At 41.7% G+C, this 21,353-nt stretch overlaps 1 protein-coding gene and 1 pseudogene across 1 annotated transcript; one reads left to right on the top strand and one right to left on the bottom strand.

Annotated features, from left to right (window-relative positions):
- Positions 1 to 1,821: 1,821 nt before the first annotated feature.
- On the bottom strand, positions 1,822 to 3,986 carry LOC133923762 (uncharacterized). Its single transcript, XM_062369024.1, has 2 exons — positions 3,052 to 3,986; positions 1,822 to 2,527 (listed from the first exon to the last, which is right to left on the bottom strand). The coding sequence occupies exons 1-2, from the start codon at positions 3,984 to 3,986 to the stop codon at positions 1,822 to 1,824; spliced, it is 1,641 nt and encodes a 546-aa protein (XP_062225008.1).
- Positions 3,987 to 18,660: 14,674 nt separating this feature from the next.
- LOC133923760 (uncharacterized) lies at positions 18,661 to 20,515 on the top strand (annotated as a pseudogene).
- The last annotated feature ends 838 nt before the right edge of the window (positions 20,516 to 21,353 follow it).

Raw genomic sequence — 21,353 nt, 5'->3', positions numbered from 1 at the left:
CGTCATCGCCGTCGATACCACATCATCATTACGCTTTGTGTGCACCGTCTTGCAGCCTGGGTACAATGGTTGTCATATACTATACACTAAAACTTTTGAAACTCTCTTTCACTAATGAAGTCCCCCTCCCCATCATGCAACATCTGATCTAGATCATCTTCGTCATCGTCGACCAACATGACTTTGACCACTATGTCTCCAACATCTGGCATATCACTGTCTCCAACATATAATGTATCATTGTCTTCGTCATCTTCAATAGTTTGTTGCCCTTCATGTACAGTCTCATCATCTTCACCGTGCTTGGTCCAATAGGTATCGCCAAGCATGAAACCCCTCCAAAGCAAGTGGTCATGAATCTGCTCTAAGTTTGAAAATTGCTTCTGATTCTTGCAAGTTTATAAACTCTAGGCAGTGAAAAGTTTCCTATCAGTGTCGATTTGTGTTACGAACTGGTAGTGAAAGTATCACTACGATTTTTCTCTTGAACTGGCAGTGATAAGGACTGTCCCTGCATGCCGGTTCTTGCTCCCTCAATCATTTCTCAGTTATTGGAGCTTAAGAACCAGCAGTGATACCTTATCATTGCCGGTTTCATAGCAACCACCAGTGAAGGGACGCCATATATGGTATGTTCTGCAGTAGTGGTAGAATCGAGCCGAATCGAAGTCCAAAGGGATGAGCCAGATATGGAACCGGTTCCGTAGGCTGGTTTGGGAAATAATGCATTGTCGCAAATTTGTGTGCAAAATTTGACTGGTGTTGCTGCTGGTATCGACATGATCATCCGCGAATCCAATGGACAACTGCCGCTTAGGATTTGTTGTCATACTGAATTTGTGGTTACTTCGACTTGATTTGTGTGTGTGACTTGTTCATGTAAAAATTTTCTTCACATTCGCTCGTGTTCTTTTTTTGGCACTCAAGAAAGAAGTAGCAGAAGAAAAATTTCTGGTACAATAAAAGAGAAAGATCTCAGTGGATTGGAGCAAGAGAAATGTATGTTGCTGTCTTGCCTTGTAGTTTTACTGGGACTACTGAAGAAGCAGTACATCTGGTAAGAATGGACGAAGTCCAGGAGGAGGAAAATTCATTGGACCAAACACAAATGAAGAAGATGGGCCACCAACTCGTCACATTAGTTTTGTGAAGTGACATTGGAAGAACTTGTTGATTTGTTTGTTTCCTCGGTACGAACATGGAATTTCGGAAATCCTTTTTCTTTTTCCCTGTATGTTGGCATTTGAATTAATTATGTCCAGTTCGTTAGTTGGAGTCACACCATTACACTAGGTAGTTCATGATTTTTTTCCCCTCTTATGTAGTGCAAGTTCGTGACCAGCAGACTGGAATTGTTGATCCCAAAACTCCCAAATCAGCTGGGGTCCCTGCATGGTTCTAGAGAAACCTGACGTGTTCTGCACAATCATCTGTCAAAAGGTGCAGATCAGCAACTTACTTGTGCATAACTTGTAAGCCAAGCGATCAGTGACGAGGACTGTGAGTTCATATCTAGCTAGTCACCTCACAAAGCGAGACCTAGGTAAATGGAGATTCTGATAACAAACATTAAAAAAAATGAGGCAGGAACTTGAATTGGACAAATAGAAGAAAAACCATTCAAATACAGAGATATGGTCAGTCTAATATTAATCGGTGTGGTATATAGGACTCTAGCGAAAAGAAGTAACCCAAATACTTGAGTTTAGATAAACCAGGAATTCCCGAAATAAACCGAAGAATAATTCCGGGCTCAATCAAAAGCACACCATTGTAATTTTCTCTATATTGTCCATCTACCTGCTTTCTATTTATTCGATGCTAATCTTCATACAAGCTCTGCCCAGTATTGTCTCCACGAAGCAGATCTCCAATCATACATGGAGTGTATAGGAATGACTCAGATATACCATTTGTATGGTTACGGTAGTAACATTTTGGGCGTGAGTTGCCCAAATATTGAATCTTTGAGGTATTCAAATGATAGGCTGCAACTCCAAACCATTCAACCAAAAACACAACTTCCTTGTACGGATGAAATCCAAGAATGTGGAATTGTCCCCTGCAGTACTGCTCACTTCCGGCTTCAACTGCGAAAAAGTCATCATTGTCGGAGTCCCACTCAATACTCTCATCGGATTGTGTTTCAACGTTGTCACCAATGCCACTCACATAAATCTTATCTTTGTCCGAGTCCCGCTCAATGCTCCCGTTGGATTGTGCTTCAACATCATCATCAATGTCACTCACATCAGTATTACCTTCTACCATCCAAGATCCATCCAATTGTCTGCCATTGTTATAGGGGAGTGATGCTACATAATCGGCATAGAGCCCAAGGTCAGCTTCATACTTCAAGAGCCACTCGATATGTCCACATGATTCGTTGAGGATCCAAACCCGTAGTTGATGGCCATCAAATATTCCAAAATACACCTGATTCTGCGATCCCCCCAGATATGGTTTTGCATCCTTAATGTCTGCCGGTATTTTAATTACTACATATTTATCATTTGACAATGAAAACCTGTAAAATAAATTAATTTTTACCTTGTTACTGTAAGATGTTTCATGTTATATGTATATTTACAATTGGTAGTAATCCAATTACTAAATGTAATGATGCACTGAACATAAAGCATTTCAGCACCAGACAGGATGATGAATGTGAGAATATATATACATGAAAGATGACAACAGGGAGTGTCTAATTTACTTATAATAATAAAGGAACTAGTGCATTAATTTTTATACAACATCATGCTTATTAATTCTATATTAATCTACCTATTTTTTATACGATTCCAAACTCATTAACATGCCAACTATAAATTAGTATGAAAATACAGAATGAAAACAACAAGTATCACCAATCCAAAAACATTACTTGATAATGCGTGAACCAGACTACCATATAGGTGATAAAATACGCACTAAAGTTTCAAATATAAATAAAAATTATAGTTCATGTGTATTCTATACGCAAAAAAAAAATTTCTCGAATACGCAGGAGAGCCAATTATATATGTGTGAGAGAAAAGCAATGCATACCTCGTAATGAATGAACCTCGGCAATGCACATAGAGCACTCCACGCTGGTACACGGCATAGCGCCGGCGCGGCCCTCGCCACGTCGGTTCCAAGGGATCCAACCGCATGTCTTTGACTGTCCCCGCTGGCTCGCCTTCCCGGACAAAGGACCTATCCTCCCACCGACCAGATCTTGATGAGAACACGCTCAGCCTCCATGGCGACGGTGGCCATTCCATTAAGCGAAATGGGTCATGATCAGGCTCATGATCCTTGTTCACGGATGGAGACGATTCCACTGCCTGCTGAACCTCCTGTCCAATCCCATCGGCAATTATTGCACCTCTTGGCAATGAGAAGAACCAATCCAGGAAGAACGGCGCGTCAATCTCTTGCTGCCGTAGCCGTGCACGCCGCTCCTCGTCAACCTTCCGGCGGTCTGAGGGTGATGGCTCCTCCGGCACGACAGGGATCAAGAATACTTCATAGTGCGGCGACTCAGCCGGATCGAAGACGAGGTATGCACCGGCATAGTCGCGGCTACGCCCTGCATGCCGAGGAAGCCCCGTCCACCGCCGCGTCGCGGGATTGCACACGCAGAGCTCACTCTCCAACTCCATGTCACAGACGAGCAGGCCATTGCAGTGATCCATGACAGACCACCAGTCACGCACGTGGTCGTTGTGCATGAAGCCGAGCATGCCGTCGATCCCTCGGCTCATCGACGACGCCGAGGAGGGGCGGGCGAAGAAGTGCGGCCGGCCATGGTCGATGTAGTTAACGAAGATGCCGTGCACCGAGTGCGGGAGAAAGTGCGGGAGCAGCAGCGCGCGGGCGTCGACGATGGCGCGCCACGCCTTGCAGACGCATCGGGCCGTGGCGAGGCTCCGCGCCGGCAAGCCGCGGAGGACGTGGGCGAGGGCGTCGTCCGGCAGAGCCTCAAGTTCCGTCTCCATGGACGGATGCGTGCGAAGGATGCGACGGCGCGGCTCCCTGCTCTTGTTAGGTTTCACCGGGCGGACGGCGGCTCGTGGTTATAAAGGATTGGAAATAAATATGCATGGGCCGGGCCAGCTGTCGCAAGCATGGAGAGCTCTAGATGGGGCAGAGATCGATCGCTAAGCTTTTAATATAACCTCCCTTTCACATAAAAAAGAAAAATTCTACATTTGAGCACAAACCTGCATTTCTATCTCTATAAACTGTATGTAAAATTATTGAATATCTAACTATAGGTATATACGCGTAAGGAACACACCGAATACATACGGGATAAACCGTATACGTACTTGCATGGAGATAAGCCACAAGCATGGAGATCGATCGCAGAATTTGCAATGTGGACAGTTTTTCGATGAGTTAAAACAGTTTGGTAGTAGTAAGGGTTAAACTCTAAACCTACTTAATCTTTATTTATAGAGGGCCTCCATTATACAGGGAGACTTACTTGACTCCTAAGCTACATGCAGATAAGATTCTTTAAACAGAATCAAATCTGATTACATCTAGACTTAACTTCAATAAAAAGTCTATTCTATCTCTAATGACGGTGGTGGGCCCATCCTGACCCTGTTGGTGCGGCTCAACCGGCCACCTCCTCCTGATGTTGCCCCTTCTTCCACCTATAGGGGATGCCATAACACATCTATAAAAAGTGGCAGATATCGGAAGCTAACTCTTAACTATCTTTCCTTTCAGTTAAAAGTTGTTGTTACTTGGTTCTAATAACAAATATTTTGAGTAAAAAAATGAGGCAGGAATTTTAATCGGAATCCTTGTAAGGATGGAATCCAAGAATCTGAAATTCTCCATAGTGGTACTCCGCATCATCAACTTCATTAACTGTAAGAATATCATCATTGTCGGAGTCTCACTCAGAGCTCCCTTTCTGTAGAGTATCGATGTTGTCACCAACGTCATACACTACCAACAATTCAAATATAAGAATGGATATGAACATAGAACCATTGATTAAACTTTGGCTCCTAATTGAATGATACGTAATGTTGGAAAATATGAAGGACAACAAGAGGTCACGGTCTGGCTCACATATAGCAAATAAGGAGCTAGTGAACATTTTTGTAACGAATATAATCCATATCAATTGTACGTTCACATACCTGACCTTTTTTCTCAAGGCAATTCCTAACTCATTAATATGCCAACAATTAACATCGGCACCGATGCATGAAGAAAAGGACTGGATAAATTAGAACAAAAACGATAAGTACCACTGGCCAAAAAGCTAGTCAAAATGTGTGAGCCAGACTAGCATAGGTGATACAATCAGCATTAAAGTTTTCTAATGTAAATAAATCATGCATGTACATTTTGAACTAGGCTATCCAGCAGCTAACACTACACCAAAACACCTCATCAGTACCGATTTAAAATCATCATCAGTGATGGATTTTGAACCGATACTGATAGTCACTGACTATCAGTGCCGGGTATGGAACCGGTACTGAAAATCACTATCAGTGTCAGTTGGTGGCTCCAATCGGCACTAATAGTCGGTCTCGATTCAACATTTTTCGAGCTGAAAAAAGTTTCATTTTTTTTTTCGCGATCAGAGGTACCCGACCAAAGGCTGCCCACCCGACCTCACCTAATATTCGCAACTCACGTGATATTCGCTCGCATGCGGCAACCAAGATTCGAACTCAAGACCTCCTGTGTGCATGCATGAACCCTCTAACCATCTCAGCTATCATCTGTTCGTGATTATAGTAGCAAAATAAATCATTTTGACATCTTCTAATCAAACGTTTGAATAGCTATTTGGATATCTAAATGATCTCAAATAAAAAATTTATCAACTACAAAGTTGTAGATTTCGTCGAGAGCTACAATTTTTATATAAAGTTTTTCCCCATCTGACTTGGTGTGAAAAAGTTATGAATTTTTTAAGATGAGGTGTGACATTAACAATTATCAATGGCGGTTCGTAAATAGAACCGGCACTGATGCTGATTGGTTCGTAAGCTTCATGGTTTGTGTCTAGAACCGGCACTAATACAGTCACTATCAGTGCCAGTTCGTGGTTGGAATCGGCACTGATAGTGACTATCAGTGTCGGTTCTTATCTCCTCAGTTGCTGTTCGTGCGCGGGAGTTTAAGAACCAACACTGATACGTCTTCAGTGCCGATTACTGTCAAACCAGCACTGATAGGGCGCTATATATATGGTGTTCTGTAGTAGTGTAACATGGTATGAGAAGATCAATAATGCATAACTCGTGACAAAAGAACCTCGACAATGCACATAAAGGGAGCCATGGTATGAGAAGATCAATGATGAAGATGCCACGCACCGAGTGCGGGAGAAGTCTTAGGTACGGGAGCAGTAGCGCGGGGGAATGGACGATGGTGTGCCACGCCTTGCAAACGCATGTGGCCGTGGCGAGGCTCCGCGCCGGCAATCGTCGGAGGACATCGGCAAGCACGTACCCGGGCAGCACCGCGAGTTCTGTCTCCATGCTGATGGATATGCTTGCGACGCGGAGTCGTGGCTCACGGCTAGGTAAAAATCTAAAAATAGGTAACAGACGTAATCGTATTCGTTAAAATAGACAATATATCGGTGTATTTGCAAATCTAATATATGTATTCGGTATTTTATACTTTGAAAAATTAATTCCAGTACCTGAGGTACCGAAAATTCTTGTATTCGACACCTGATGTGCCAAATACAACACTATTCACTGTATTCGGCACCTCAAGTGCCGAAAACTCCCTGTATTCAGCACTTTAGGAGCCTGAGGTGCCGAATGCGGCCATATTCAGCACCTTAGGTGCCGAATACAGGCCGGCCCCGCTCACATCGCGTTGTCTCACTGCTTTCGGTGCGATAGTCACGTCATTTCACTTTTGTTGCTTTTTTAAACCCAGTGTTGCCATGTTTTGCTATAAAATGCGAGCAGGCTAGTTTTGTAGCATAATTTAGTTTTTATCAGGGCATGAGTGAATAAATAAAGAAAGGAACTGGATGTGTGAGAGTGTGTAAATTTGTTTTAACGTAATTTTATCGATATTTATTATTTATTTAATGTATTTGTGTAGGTAACTTTTTAGGGAAGTAACGTTAGGAGGATATAAAATCTAATTTGTCGAACAATAATAGTTGTGAAGTACGATTATCATATAACATGGTATAGACGTTACATACGCTGATAAATATTACATGCGATATGAGGTTTTTCATCGCTGTGCGAATGGACCCTAACCATAAAGAGATGACAACAAGCATTGGCATGTATGGTATACCAAAAGACTAACTTAATAGCGTGCCACTGCTAACTAAACAGACCTTAGAGAATGAAAATAGACCGGATTACAATAGATGCTCTCTACTGAATGCATCTAGGATATTTGCCCTTTTGTAGGGCATCAGGGCCCTCCACTTTAACGCGACGAACCCTCTCCCGCTTCCTTTCTCTCTCTGCTTCGCGTGCCTCAGCCGCAACGCGCTCCTTGGTTGCCTTCCTCATACGCTCCTCCTCCTGACGCTTGAGCCGTAGTTCCTCTTGTTGTTACTCATACTCCTAGAGTTCATACGCTTCCCTCCTCCACCGCATGCTCATGTCGACCCACCACTTCTAGTGCGTATTTTGCTCCATGTCCAATCATTCCATGAAGTCACAGATAGGTGGAGGAGATTGAACAAATGAAACAAGAGGGTAGATTAGTAACACAGTGTATGAAATCATATGAAAAGTGCCACATTAGTGGTATATGTCGCTATACCGGTGGGTACTCGTACGATCCATGTCGAGACTTATCGTACTGGTAGTTGGCACACATGAAGAAACGTAGGCTATAGGTGTAGCAAATGTCCTGAAACTCACGAAGCCTACAAGGGTTGCCACAGAAACACATCGGTGGTTCGACCCCCTAGAGGATGAAAATGCCCCAATGTTTCTTAGGTGGGCTTGGTAGAGCTGAGAAAGAAATTGCAGTTGAGAGAGTTGAGGAATGAGTGATCTATCTATGGATGAGCGTGGGGTTATTTATGTTGGCTGGGGGCTGGTGTATGGACTGAGTGGTTGACTCCACCGCGGGAAGGACGACATCCACCACGGCTAACTCCATCCACCTCTATAGGTACTTGGCATTCACTGATGCCTAGTCCCGCATGCATTCGCTTCCCTGTGCACTCCTCCTATACGTGAATAAAACAATTATAATTTATTAACAAGGACCGCCAAATGTACTAATACTACCTATAATAACACACTTACTCGTACGCCCGACCAGCGTCTCATGGAGAGGTATTGGCACCATCTGTACCCGAACTGTCTCTGTACACACTCAGGAGAATATGCTTTCACGTTGTTCATATACAACAAGAAATATTTGGTCATCCATAAGTCCGAGTCACGCCAATAATATGATGCGATGAGCCTTCCAGTCGCAATTTCGGCCACTCGTGCCATACGCCATGGATCTCACTCCACGAGATCGGTGCTAAAGATGTCCAAATCACTGATCACCTGGGAGTAGCTATCATGGTCTTGTTGTTGACTCCATCTCAGCCTAACATGCATCCACCGATATCCCATCATAGACCTCATGTCATCTGTAATATCATCGGAGATAGGGACTGGATAGTAACTCTTGAGCACCCAAGACCCATAAACCGGGAGGTACTTCTAGCTCTATAGTTGTAAGAGGTGTAGGCAGCATGTAACTGATCCCCTCTTTTTTTATCGCTCGGTTGCATCACACAAACCTCTGTACGTGGAAACCAGCACAGCAGATTCCCAACTGTAAGATGTCGGCTCATAAGGATGTGACGCGAGCTGACTCGGTAACCATACAATATGGGGGACGACATAATCGTCTACCGTGTTGCAGAATATGATGCCTCCTAGCAGGACGTACAAGTACACCTCATAGTGCTGTAAAACTGTTGCCTCGTCCGTATCCGGTGGGCATGGACCGAACTATGGTAGCATATGAATCCAGGACATAGAGAAGCCAACATCCTTGTTGTCATATTGCAGATGGTCAATGAAGCTTGAATAGCATTACAATATTTGAAGTGCATTATATAACAAATAATTACCTACCCTCAATATTACCCTTTGACTGCTCATTTGCTGGTCGCAAAACTACTAACGGGGCACCCCTGATTGGCAGCTCGGTCAGCATGGCCACATCCCTCAATGTTATAGCCATATTGCCAAAAGGAAAGTGAAACGTGTATGTCTTAGGACGTCACCGGTCGATGAGACCAATGAGCAGTGACTCCTCAATTGGCGGGAAGAGGTGTCTTGTCACCACCAGCCATGGGAGCTCTGACCATGATGAGAGCAAAAGGTAGTAATCTTGACCATGTGAGTGGCTCGTGAAATCAAGAGTCTAACTCTTTAATCATGTGGATACTCTGGGCTCGCAATGGAAGCAACTACAAAAAGTATCCAATACATATACTGAATTAGTAGAAAATTATCATGGCAATTAAAAATCACATATAATCATGGCACCAGCTACCCGGTGAAAATCATTCGTGCCATATGGTTCTCATTGTACCGGTGCTGAAGAAGCTCAGGAAGACCACCATGAGCCACGATAATGATTTCATGGTTCAATAAGGAGGTGAATAACAAATTAGAATATATTACAAGCTTCATGGTTCAATAAGTATGTGAATAACAAATGAGAATATATTACAAGTTTTATGGTTTAATAAATAGGTGAATAATAACAAGCTTCATGGTTCAATAAAAAAACATCGTATGTTTTGCCAGTACCAAACGATATATTACAAAAAAGTAGTATAAGTAATAGGTGAATAACAATTTAGAATACAAACCATGACTGTGAATAACTTCAAACAAAATACTAAAATGCAACAACTCTAATATACTACAGTTCGATAGTGGTGATACTTTACTGCTGGATCGGGCATGTCTTCCTGTCATGGCCAGGTTGTTTGTAAAGTTTGCACTTGCGTAGGCCGTCAACAGCATCTACTTCATCCATGTCACCTTGCAGCATCATGGCTCTAGGCCTTCTAGGATTCGTGCGTCGTGCTCAGGGATAAGGTACCCACTTAGGCCTGTCGATCGCTTTGTAGCTGCTTCTGATGTTGAAGGACCGCATCTTTGGAAGCCATGCTTTCCTCAATGCATCGATCATGAAGTACGGTGCTACGTACTATGATCTGTCTTTGCCGCTAATGTCCCTGCAAGAGGCTAAGCATGCAAGCATGGGATATGATGCAGTTTTGGCCTATTGCATGTGCATTTCACCTCGTGAGGCCCAAGTTGAAATTGCTGCATGGTGTCCCCTGCGCTATACCCTGAAGCATACCTAAGACAACACATGACCTCGAATTTATTGTTGGCCAGGTCGTAGATCCTCATTCGATGAAAATATGCCTTGTTTCTCCTTCTGGATATGATTTCCTCTACCTTAGGTGCGAACCGCATGCTACAATTCATAGCAGCATTACCACGGTCTCAAAAGTAGTCTACCGTTCTATAGAATATGAGCTCATGATGGCACATAACGGGAGGCCCCGTACTCCTTTTAGTACATTGTTGAACGCCTCCGCTATATTCGTTGTCATGATGGTGTACCTAACATGGGATAGAATAATTTTAGAAGCCCTATTTGCATAAGAAAGGGTACAATATGATCATTTAAATTCTATGTGCTAACCTGGCACTGTGAGTGTCATGGATTAGAGCCCAATGCTATGTCGACTTCCCTACTATCCATTGGCTAAACGTAGCACGTGAACAGCTAACGATAGTTTGTCCCCCAACCATTTGCATTCGCAGATGGTCCTCTTGTGCTTGTTGATCTGCCATCATCTTACGAGTAGTCTCATTTAACTCTCTTCGTATCTCATTGAACTTCGTCTGCTGGTTCTACAGACACAACCCTTTGAATATCTTTACAAGAGACTTATTGCGATACCTTGTGTACAAGTTCTCTCCCAAGTGTCTCATGCACCATCTTCTTTCCACATCAGGCCATGTAATTGAGTTGTTTGTGCTATCATGCAGCATGTCCAACACATGTAGAAGGCCCTTGTTGCGGTCTAAGATGATGCAAACTTGTTCCCTATTTCCCACGACATGTGTCCTCACCAAAGTGAGGAACCACAGACAGCTATCATTGTTCTCACTCTCAACCATTGCAAAGGCGAGAGGAATGATCTGATTATTTGTATCCATCGTTATCACTGTCATAAGGGTACCATGGTACTTGCCGCTCAGAAATGTGGCATCCACACATACAATTGACCTGCAATATCTGAAAGCTTCAATGCATTGTCCAAAGGACCAGAATAACCTAATGAGGTACCGGTCAGTGGTGCTATATGACCCATCCTCTAGCTTGACTAGCTCATCTGCTATGACCCACTGAGTCCCTGGATTCATCCATGACAATCTTTTGCAGTAGCCTCAGAGCATAGTTGTAAGACTCCTCAAAGCCTCCAAACAACATCTTCAACGTCTTTTGCTTCGCTCGCCACGCGGTGTGGTAATTGATCAGCATATCCTTCTTAGTCTACATCTCCTCCATAATGAATTTTGGTGCCAAACAAATATTTGTACCAACAAGAATGATGAAGAGTTGGGCTATGAATCTCGTATCAACGGTGTGGCTCACATTCCTAATAGCCTCTTCGCTGCATTTATGTGGGGTGTATCTACTGATCACAAAATAGTTATCATATTTCGGCATATGTGCTCGTACAAAGTAAGGATAATTCGGGTGCCTGATACACATGACCTCATACTCTATATGGCTAGACCGGACGCACTTGTGCTCCCTTATTGTCATTACAACACAGTTTCTAATGAAGTGGATGACCTTCCCCCTATTACGAAACTGTTGCCCGACCTGTATGTCGCTATTCCGGTATCCCCAGTTAGATAAGGTGTTATACTCAATGACGACACAATCCAGTAGCTCAGCAACACAAAAGTATTGGATCGCAGGCACCGTGTCATCATTCTCAGCAGCTTCTTCATACCTGCTACCACCGGCTTCATCATCTATGCATCCTACATCTATCTCAGAAAGGTCCACTCTAGCTCCCTCTCTACCAGAACTGCCCTCCCCGATATACCCTCCATTCTCTTCATGTATCACCTGCTGGTCTAATCCTTCTATGGTAGTCACTACATCACCTTGCACCAGTCGTGGAATTATGTTTACGTACACCCTCATATCAAAGTTCTCCTCTAATGCCTTGCATGAGTACAAAGCGCATGTGTTATTCCTTCTCATCTCGAACAACGTATAGATAATGACCGGGCTGTTTGGAACAAGTCGTGGTCACACACCCTCCAGGATAACAATATAGGATTACTGGTTCACATACAAAAAGCTCATAACATGTGATTTCAGGTCATTAGATACCTTAACTGAACTCTCTATGTGCTGGTAGTTAAGAATTATTACGAGCCTCCCGTGTAAAACTGCGGGACGTTCTCCATAATAAATATGGAAAGTCATATCGTATCTGCTAAACAAATTACATCTGATAAAGCAACTACTTAAATATGTACGATGCACAACTAATTACATCCCTCAATAAATAATAAATAAATTAACAGTGCAAATTAAATAGTATTGTACTTAACAATGCTAAATATTTAAGTTATTAACCATGCTAATTAAATCATCAATATTGAATTCAAATGAAATAATTAATATTGAATATTGAATTAAAATATTAATTAAATTAACATGAAAGTTATATTGACAAAATATTCAATCTCGTTATAAATTGACTTCAAAACTATTTTGGAAGCTAGTTTTGCTAGCTTTCTTTACACTACATTTACTCTTCTAAAAGTTAGAAGCATCAGCATGTTGCTCTCATCCCGGGTGATCATCTCATTTTTTACGGTAAATAATACTATACCTATAGTTTCTAGCAACATTTCAGTGCTCACATTTAACAATGCCCTATTAAGCTATTCATTGATTTCTTTATGCTGAGTGAGCTGAAGCGAGAAAGAGACTACTCTATGCTGAGTAGAAGACACTGAAAATATTGCTCTATTTGACTTCATAGCTACTTCTTTTCTTTAACTAAGGGCAGAAGTTCTTGTGCGCACACCACTATTAATTAAAAAAAATTAATTTGATAATTTTTTGGTGTATTGTGATTTTTATCAAATCTTTCTGTCCAACTCAAGTTTTTTAATCTTCCTAAAAATTATTTTTTATCCTTTACCTTTTTTTCTTTCTTTTTCTCTCTTTCCTCTCATGGTACCAACACCCTACTTCCACCTATGAAGAGCTTGCATGCATTAGTCCACCACTCTACGCCAGTACTACCACAAAATGCTACCACTAGACCATCATGTTATTAAACTAATTAAATAATCTAATTACACTGACTAATCAAATTCACACTAATTACTATTATACAATCTACTTATTTTGGCTAAGCAAATAATTAGTATTATACAATCTACTTACTCTGGCTAAGCAAATAATTACTATTATACAAATTCACACTAATTACTATTTTACAAATTCACACTAATTACTATTACACTGACTAAGCAAATAATCAAATTCATATAATCAAACTAAACATAATTATACAAATGTAATTGAACGGATTAAACAATCTAGCTACCATAATTATTATTATTGATACAAGTATTAATTAAATATATAATTTAAGTACTTACTGTAATTCGTGATACTGCTTTTCCTCATCTCGGGCGGATTCTCCTCTTGTCGTGCTGCTTCTACTCCTCACCTCGCGCTGCTTCTCCTCTTCACACGTTGCGCTGCTGCTTCTCCTCTCCTCTCTTCCCTTGCTCGCGCTGTTCATGTGCTCTCTAGTCGTGTTGCAGCTCCTTTTAGCGAAACACGGTAGTGCACTCGTATTTAATAGTGGAACATAGCAGCGCGTGTTCAAAAAGGTAGCAAAAGCGAAACAATGCAACACGACGTGACCTGCCACACCGAAAGCACTGACAAACACGATGTGAGCAGGGCCGACCTGTATTCAAATACAAGGAGTTTTTGCACCTAAGGTGCCAAATATAATGAACAGTATCGTATTTGTGCAGAATACATAAGTTTTCGGTACTCAAGTACCGAAATTGATTTTTTGATGTTTAAGGTGTCAAATATAGATACTAAATTTGTAAATACACTAATATATTATCTATTTTCATAAATATAATTATATTTATTTTTAGATTTTTTGCCTCGCGGCTATTTTGTTAGGTTGTACTAGGCGGGCGGCGGCGCGTGCTTGCTGGTAATCGATCCGCAGATGCGTGCGTTGCATACTCCTACTTGCTTGCGGACCGTAGTGCAAAAATAAATGGGCCTGCTGTGGGTTCGGTCCAGTCAACAGGCTCGTGTTTATTTCTTCTCTTAAAATGATGTTCATTCATATATCTATATTTATTTATACTTTTATAAAGTACATAAGTTATAATATAATCGAACAATCTCCACCGTCTATCTGAATTGATCAAACAATTACCGTGCAAAGATTCTTCCAGTTTTTACTTCCAAAAATACATTTAGTCTCACATTAATTATCTTCCATATTTAAACGTCCAATATTTGCTTTCTATATTCTAAAAATACATTCAACCTCTCGTTATTGATTTTCCAAACCTAGACAACCAATATTTACCTTCCATTTATTACTATATTCTAAATTGATTCCACGTGTCGATGAATTGTCTGGTTTCCTCGTGTCGATGCGCATTGAGGTAATCCATCCACAGAGGGTGCAATACAGTCCTTCCTCTCTAACTCAATAACAATAAGCATTTAGGTTATTTCTTCAATATATTACTGTAGATGAGGGTTTTTCGGTACTAGGATGAGGTGCGTTCCCGTCAGACTGATACCGCAGGAAAAGGCCTGAAACCATGAGGATGAATAACCTATCTGAACTACGGTGTCATGGAAAATACCTGACATATTGTTCCATGAATTGTCTAGTTTCCTCGCGTCGATGCGCATTGAGGTACTCCATCCACAGAGGATGCAATACAGTCTTTCCTCTCTAACTCAATAAGCATCAATATCAAAGATGTAGCCTCAGACTAACTTTCATGTTCACGGGGTTCGTAGGGATTTAATTACAACAAGTTGCTTGCTCCTTTTGGCAGCATATATATTCTAAGTTCTAATCCTTTGCTTGCTACTAATACCAAGGTCCTATATCCGGTTCTTCCCCAAAGTGCAAGCCTGCCGTGCACAGATTGTTCCCACTTCTTGTGTAAGATTGTCCCATGGAATCATACGTTTTTCCTTTAAACTCACTAAGGGAAGCTCCGAAGTGAAGTAATATAAAATTCCTTTCTTCGTTGTAGGATGGCTAAATGTGGTAGCTTTCTGAAACTAAAGAATTATGTAGGCTCCAGTTCTTTATCTAAAAAATATAAACCCCATTTAGAATGTAGGGTATGTTTTACATTTAGAATCTGCAGTTACCAAGAATTATGTAGGGCCTCACTTACAATATGAGAATGTTCCTTAATTCATGTCAGAGATGACATTGTTTTCTTGAGATTGTTATAGAAATTCCTATAAAATTCTTGCCTTCCGGTCCCTTTAAACTTCCCTAGAAGGATATAGGTGAACAATGCAAATTTTGCTGTGAAACTAAAAGTACACTTTAATCAGTTATATATTTTTGCAAAAAAATCCATTTTACAACCCTCAAAATATTGCCTAAGTCTGGTTTTTAGCCCTCAACTCAGAAACCATCCACTTTTCAACCAACAACTGTTAAAACTTTGTTTTTCAACCTTGACCCAAGGCAAAATGCTTTTTCAATTTTTAAAATTATTAAATGAGTTCAAAAATTCCGTGCCAATTCTCATTTACACGATGGGTTATTTATAACCTAAACCAATCTTTTCAGGGTGACAACCCACTAAAATATTAACTAAAACTATATTAATCTATTTTGTATGGACTAATTATACTTTGTTTTGATCTAGAAAAGCATTCTAGCTTACAAACACTCCTATGAGCAACTGAGAGTTTCTCTATAATTTTATAAAGTCATTTAATAATTTTAAAAATTCAAAACCATAACCACAGAATGAAATTATCTATGAATTTTTAAAATTGGTAAATTAATTCAAAAAATTATGGAAACCTTGTCAGTTGCGCATTAACTATGTAAAACCAAATTAAATTTTGACATGATGGAAAGAATGTACTACAAGTGAAATTTGTTATTAAAATTTGGAAGTATTACTACTTTAAAAAATTCAAAATGTAATTCAGCATTGGGCCATGGTTGAAAAGTAAACAGTTTCAATAGTTGAGAGTCGAAAAGTGAATGGTTTAAAAGTTGAGGGTTGAAAACCAGACTTGTCATACAATTAAAGGTATTTAGTTGCATGTATCGACCAATTTACTTAAAAGCTAAAACTGATGAAGGAGGATGAACAATTCACTTATTCTTCAATAGAAGATTGTGAGATGAACCTTTTCCTATATTATTACTTACATCCACCTCCTCAATACAATAACTATGAATCTTAGGACAATCGCAGTTTTATAGACATAGAATAGCTTGAACAAGAGGTGAGACGCCATTGAAGTGTGGTTTTCAATTCGCGATAGCGGCGGCAGCCTCAAAAGGATCTGTCGCGAGTGCAACTATTTTTTTAGGTAATTAATGGAGGTAATCTCCGGACTCTGCACTAATCACAGACAAGCTCGCTCGTCCTCGGCCTTTCTCGTTGCCGCCGCAAAAGTTAGACATGGATGAAAGAAGATGACAATATAATGTCGTCAAAGCAGAGCGCAGAAATTAGAAATTACAGGAAAAGGTTCGTCGGACTAGTTGGTAAATACAATAACTGATGAAAACTTTGATTAGACTTATTAGAGCAACATTTAAAACTTAAAGTAGATGAGACACACACACTTGGTGGGTACATTCACAACGGTGAGCCCTTCATAGCAAAAGCAATCATCTTTAGATGCTCTCCCAGATACGGTCTAATATAAATAGTTAAATACGTTATGCATATTATTGTCTTGGTGCATATATGCATGCCAATCGACCTTGACAGAGAGAAACCAGTGCAACAGGCATCCACACAAACATAAGCAGTAAACAGGAAACAAAAGCGGTGAAACCATGGAGCATGCAGCAGCTGGGACGACGACCAATGTGCCTGAAGAACGCCGGCTGCCGGAAGCGGGGCTCAACGGCATTATACTGCGGTGGGCGTTCATCGACAAGGCGATCAGCAGCTTCGGGAAGCTGGCACTCGCTTGGGCCACCATCGTTCTGCTCGGTGGATTCTCCTCCCTGATAAAGCAGAAGGACTTCTGGTTCGTCACCATCATCTCCTTCATGGAAGCAACCAGGTTAGGCATATGCAAAATTAGTTCATCGATCCTTACATCACTGTATGCTTTTTTTTTAAAGTGAAACTGCGCTGCCTGACCGTTTTACTTGTTAAAGCAAACATTCACTACTACAGACGGTTTCAAATGCACGTGGGATTATTTTTTGGACGGTCCGTAATATGGTGTCTGTAAAAATTATATATTATTGAACCATCTATGATAACATTAGTATACAGATGGCACGTGACTCCGAGCTGTCTATGATCTGCATATATCACAGATGGCTCGCGATCATGAGCCGTCTATGATCTGCATTTAACAGATTGGGCATTTGTTCTTTCTGAGCTGCTTCAGATTTATGTAAGCCCCTTCTCTTATTGCTGTTGTGTATTATTCCTTCAGATTAAAATTGTGGCTACGTTTAGAATGCTGGAACCTCAGTAGAAGTAGTTCAGTTTTACAAATTGAAATTAGGAAATAAAACTCCTTAGTTTGGAAGGCGGCCTGTATGTCTTTTAGACTTGTGCATAGGAAAAAAAAATGGCTGAAATGATTCTTTCCTCCTCTCGATTACTTCGCGCAGAAAGAAAATATATCACATGATCCATAAGAGTGATAGCATTTATTTAACAGGGGCATAAAGGGACATGCTGTGCCTATTTTAATCTTGTTTCAATAAATAAAATGTCTGTTTTGATAAAATAATACAAGTCACTTGGCTGTATACCGTGCGCTTTCCAATGGCAGGCTCTTCAGCAGTGCTGTGGATCCAGAGGATAAGTTCATCATCAACGCACCGGAAGCTCCAGGCGCTGCCGCCTCTTCTTCACCTTGACCCTCTCGACGGGCTTCAGCTTCGCGCAGTTCGCCGCATGCATCACCTCCGTCGTCCTGGCCGCGCTGCGCCTGAGCCGGCAGGACTACGTCGACCCGGTAAACCAAGGCAGCAGCGACCACAAGAGCATCAGGGGGTCCCTGAACCTGTTCTACGGGCTGGTGCTCGCGCAGGGCGTCTCCAACTTCCTCGCCGACACCATGATCGTCTCCGATGTCCGGCAGGCGCAGAAGCTTAGCATGACATACCAGCTTGGCTCTTCAGGGTTGCAGATAATCAATCGCTATATGCTCGACACCTACATGAAATGTTCTGGTGGGAGTGTGCGCGAAGCCATGAACATGGACTTGGTCAGCTTCGCAATGGAGATGGCAAGATCCAACTCGGTGGCCGACCGTCTTGTCGGCGTCCGGATTCTTGACCGCATCCTTAGGGTGGACAAGTACAGAGGGTTGGCGCTAATGAGGCTTCGAGCTTCCTTTGACACGGTGGGAAATGTGGTCAGCATGCTAGGACTGAAGAACAAGACCAAGGAGGAAGAAAACACTCGAGGACATGCGGCGAACGTGGTGTTGGAGCTCTCTCCGGACCTCCTAGTTGATATCCTCATTGCTTACCGTGAAGACAACGGCAGCGGCGACGATGATGATGGCCCGGACAAATCCCCAATGCTTGAGCAATGTGAGCATCGAGCTCACATGGTTCGGTGTGAAAATCTTGAAAAACATCATGGACAATCCAGACAACTGTAAGAAAGTAAAGGATGCCGATGACCAGGTGATGTCAAGCATTGTGGACCTTACAACTACTAATGATGACAACAGCTCAATCTCATGGTCTCCAATAATAGAAGAAATCCTTGTGGAGGCAGTTAAGGTCTTGCACAAGCTGGTCAGAACTACCGGTGATGCCGGGAGGGCGCTTAGGTGCAAAATCTCCGAGAACCTCCATGTTATCAGGAACATGAGAAAGATCCTAGAGCATCCTAAGAGCCATACAGAGCTACTTATTGAAGCAATTGGAGTTCTTGCTTGCTTAGCTTTGGATGAGATTGGAAAGGAAGAGATTGGGAGTTCGCCTCGAATCATTAGGAAGCTTGTTTCATTCCTTGTTGCTGAAACTCCAACTACATCTAATAGAATCGAGCTAGCTAAGTCTGCAGTTGAAGCATTAGTTATGCTTGCTGTGGACAGCCAAAGCATTACCTGGAGGACCCTAGAAGAACTGAAGCCTGAAAACATGCAGCAACTTGTTGAGATGCTTTCTTCTGACTCTACAGAGCTGAGAACTATGGTTGCAAAATTCTTGGGGAGTTTACGTGTGAAATCTAAACCAGAGCATGCTCATTATAACAGGAAAATCGACAGCGCACTACCTCTGGTAAATTCACATGCATCTTTCTTTATGTTCTTCTAGTGTAGTATATGTACACCTATACACACACATACACACACATATATATATATGTACATATATGTATATATATGTATGTATGTATGTATGTATGTATGTATATTGCGAATATGTACAACTATATATATAATTACTCATGAGAGTATTTTGCATTTTCCCTATACACACACACTAGGGCTCTGCATTTCTCTGTCCTTACATTTCTTATTATGGATTAATCCTTGAACTATTTAGGAACTAACATATATTTAGTACTCTTACAATCTGTCATCACATACAGCTGCTAATAACAATCAAGTTAGAAGTGGAGAAACTAGAGGCCCCGGTGTCTGCTGGAGAACTTCATGCCCATGATGTATGAAAGTTAGCCTTCCCATCACACCTCCATGCAAATACATATATATTTTGTATCATTTTAGCTGCCCCTTAATTAATTACGTGGTTTTTGAAAGGAACTCACCCTAAATATATCTTATACGTACGCAGAATTTGGAAGAATGGACGACCAAGCAGGGCGCACTACTGGAGAGCTTTGTCGGTCTCAGTGTTCACATCTGCACATTCATTCAGGCAAGCGAGTTCAGCAACGCGCTCAGGATTGCCAACCTCACAGTGGATGTGTTCATGCAGAAGCTTATCAAGATCCTTGATCTGTACAATTCACCGGACACTGAGTTCCCAGGTATAAGGCGAGTTACAGTCGAACTAATCATTTGGATGGTGCGGAGTAACAGCTGCTACATCGAGGTTTTCCTTCAGTATGAGGTAGATAAGGCAATGAAAGAAGTGGCAGAAACAGAAGCAAGACTTGAAATGTTTAAGATGTTTTGCTGCGGCGTTGGAGTCGTTAAGCACAGCGAGTCCATCTCTTCTCTCGTTAGCTCTGCTCTAGCTAGCACTTAGCACGTTTGAAGGCGAAGTGGTCACTGAACATGCAGTACCAATTGCTTAGTTGCAGGAATCGATGATCGGTCCCTTGCTATCTACTGGATGATATGCTACCTATTTAATTGTTCCTGTGTTATTATTTGCATTATACGTATTCTTTTGGGTGATCTGAATCTAAACAATAAAGGTGCAAGTAGATTTGATGTTGAACGCTTAATCCAACGTCTCATTTTTTTTCATCTTCTGCCATCAAATCCAAGGGCTAAGGATTTATTTGTCTCCCACCAAACGCTCAATCTAACGTTGTGTGGAAACCAATTTCTGCTAATCTCATCTCATTCCAAATTAGTCTCATCTAAAATTAGGAAACTTAATTAATTTTCAACCCTCAAAATCTCGATTCATGGAATGTAATCAATTTCCTCTCATCTCCCTCCGCAGGAAACAACGTTTTCTCGCGATCACCCATCCCAATTCCCTCCTGCTGCTCGCTGCTCTGCTTGCCCCCCAGCTGCCGCCGATCTTCTCTGTAACCACCGCGCTGCAGCCGCGCCGCCCCCATTCGCGGCGACCTCAACCCCCAGCTCCAACGCCGCTCGCTGCTGGCTTGCCGTCCCTTCGCCGATGACGCTGTTCTTTCGCCTCCCGGATTATGTTTCGATTTAACTAATTAGGATTTCCTCCTCTCCTTTACTGTGATTTCCCTGCCCCGACCGCGTCACCCCACTGCATCCCCACCTCCTCTGCCAGCCTGCCTTCCTGTGATCAATGGCGAAACTAGAACGAAATAGACGTGCACAAGATTTTACCATGAGTATAGTAATATATATAATTTCAAGTAATATTATATAAT

Source organism: Phragmites australis, chromosome 7, assembly GCF_958298935.1.
Source record: "Phragmites australis chromosome 7, lpPhrAust1.1, whole genome shotgun sequence".
NCBI lineage: Eukaryota > Viridiplantae > Streptophyta > Magnoliopsida > Poales > Poaceae > Phragmites > Phragmites australis.
This window is presented reverse-complemented; position numbering and strand designations above follow the sequence as displayed.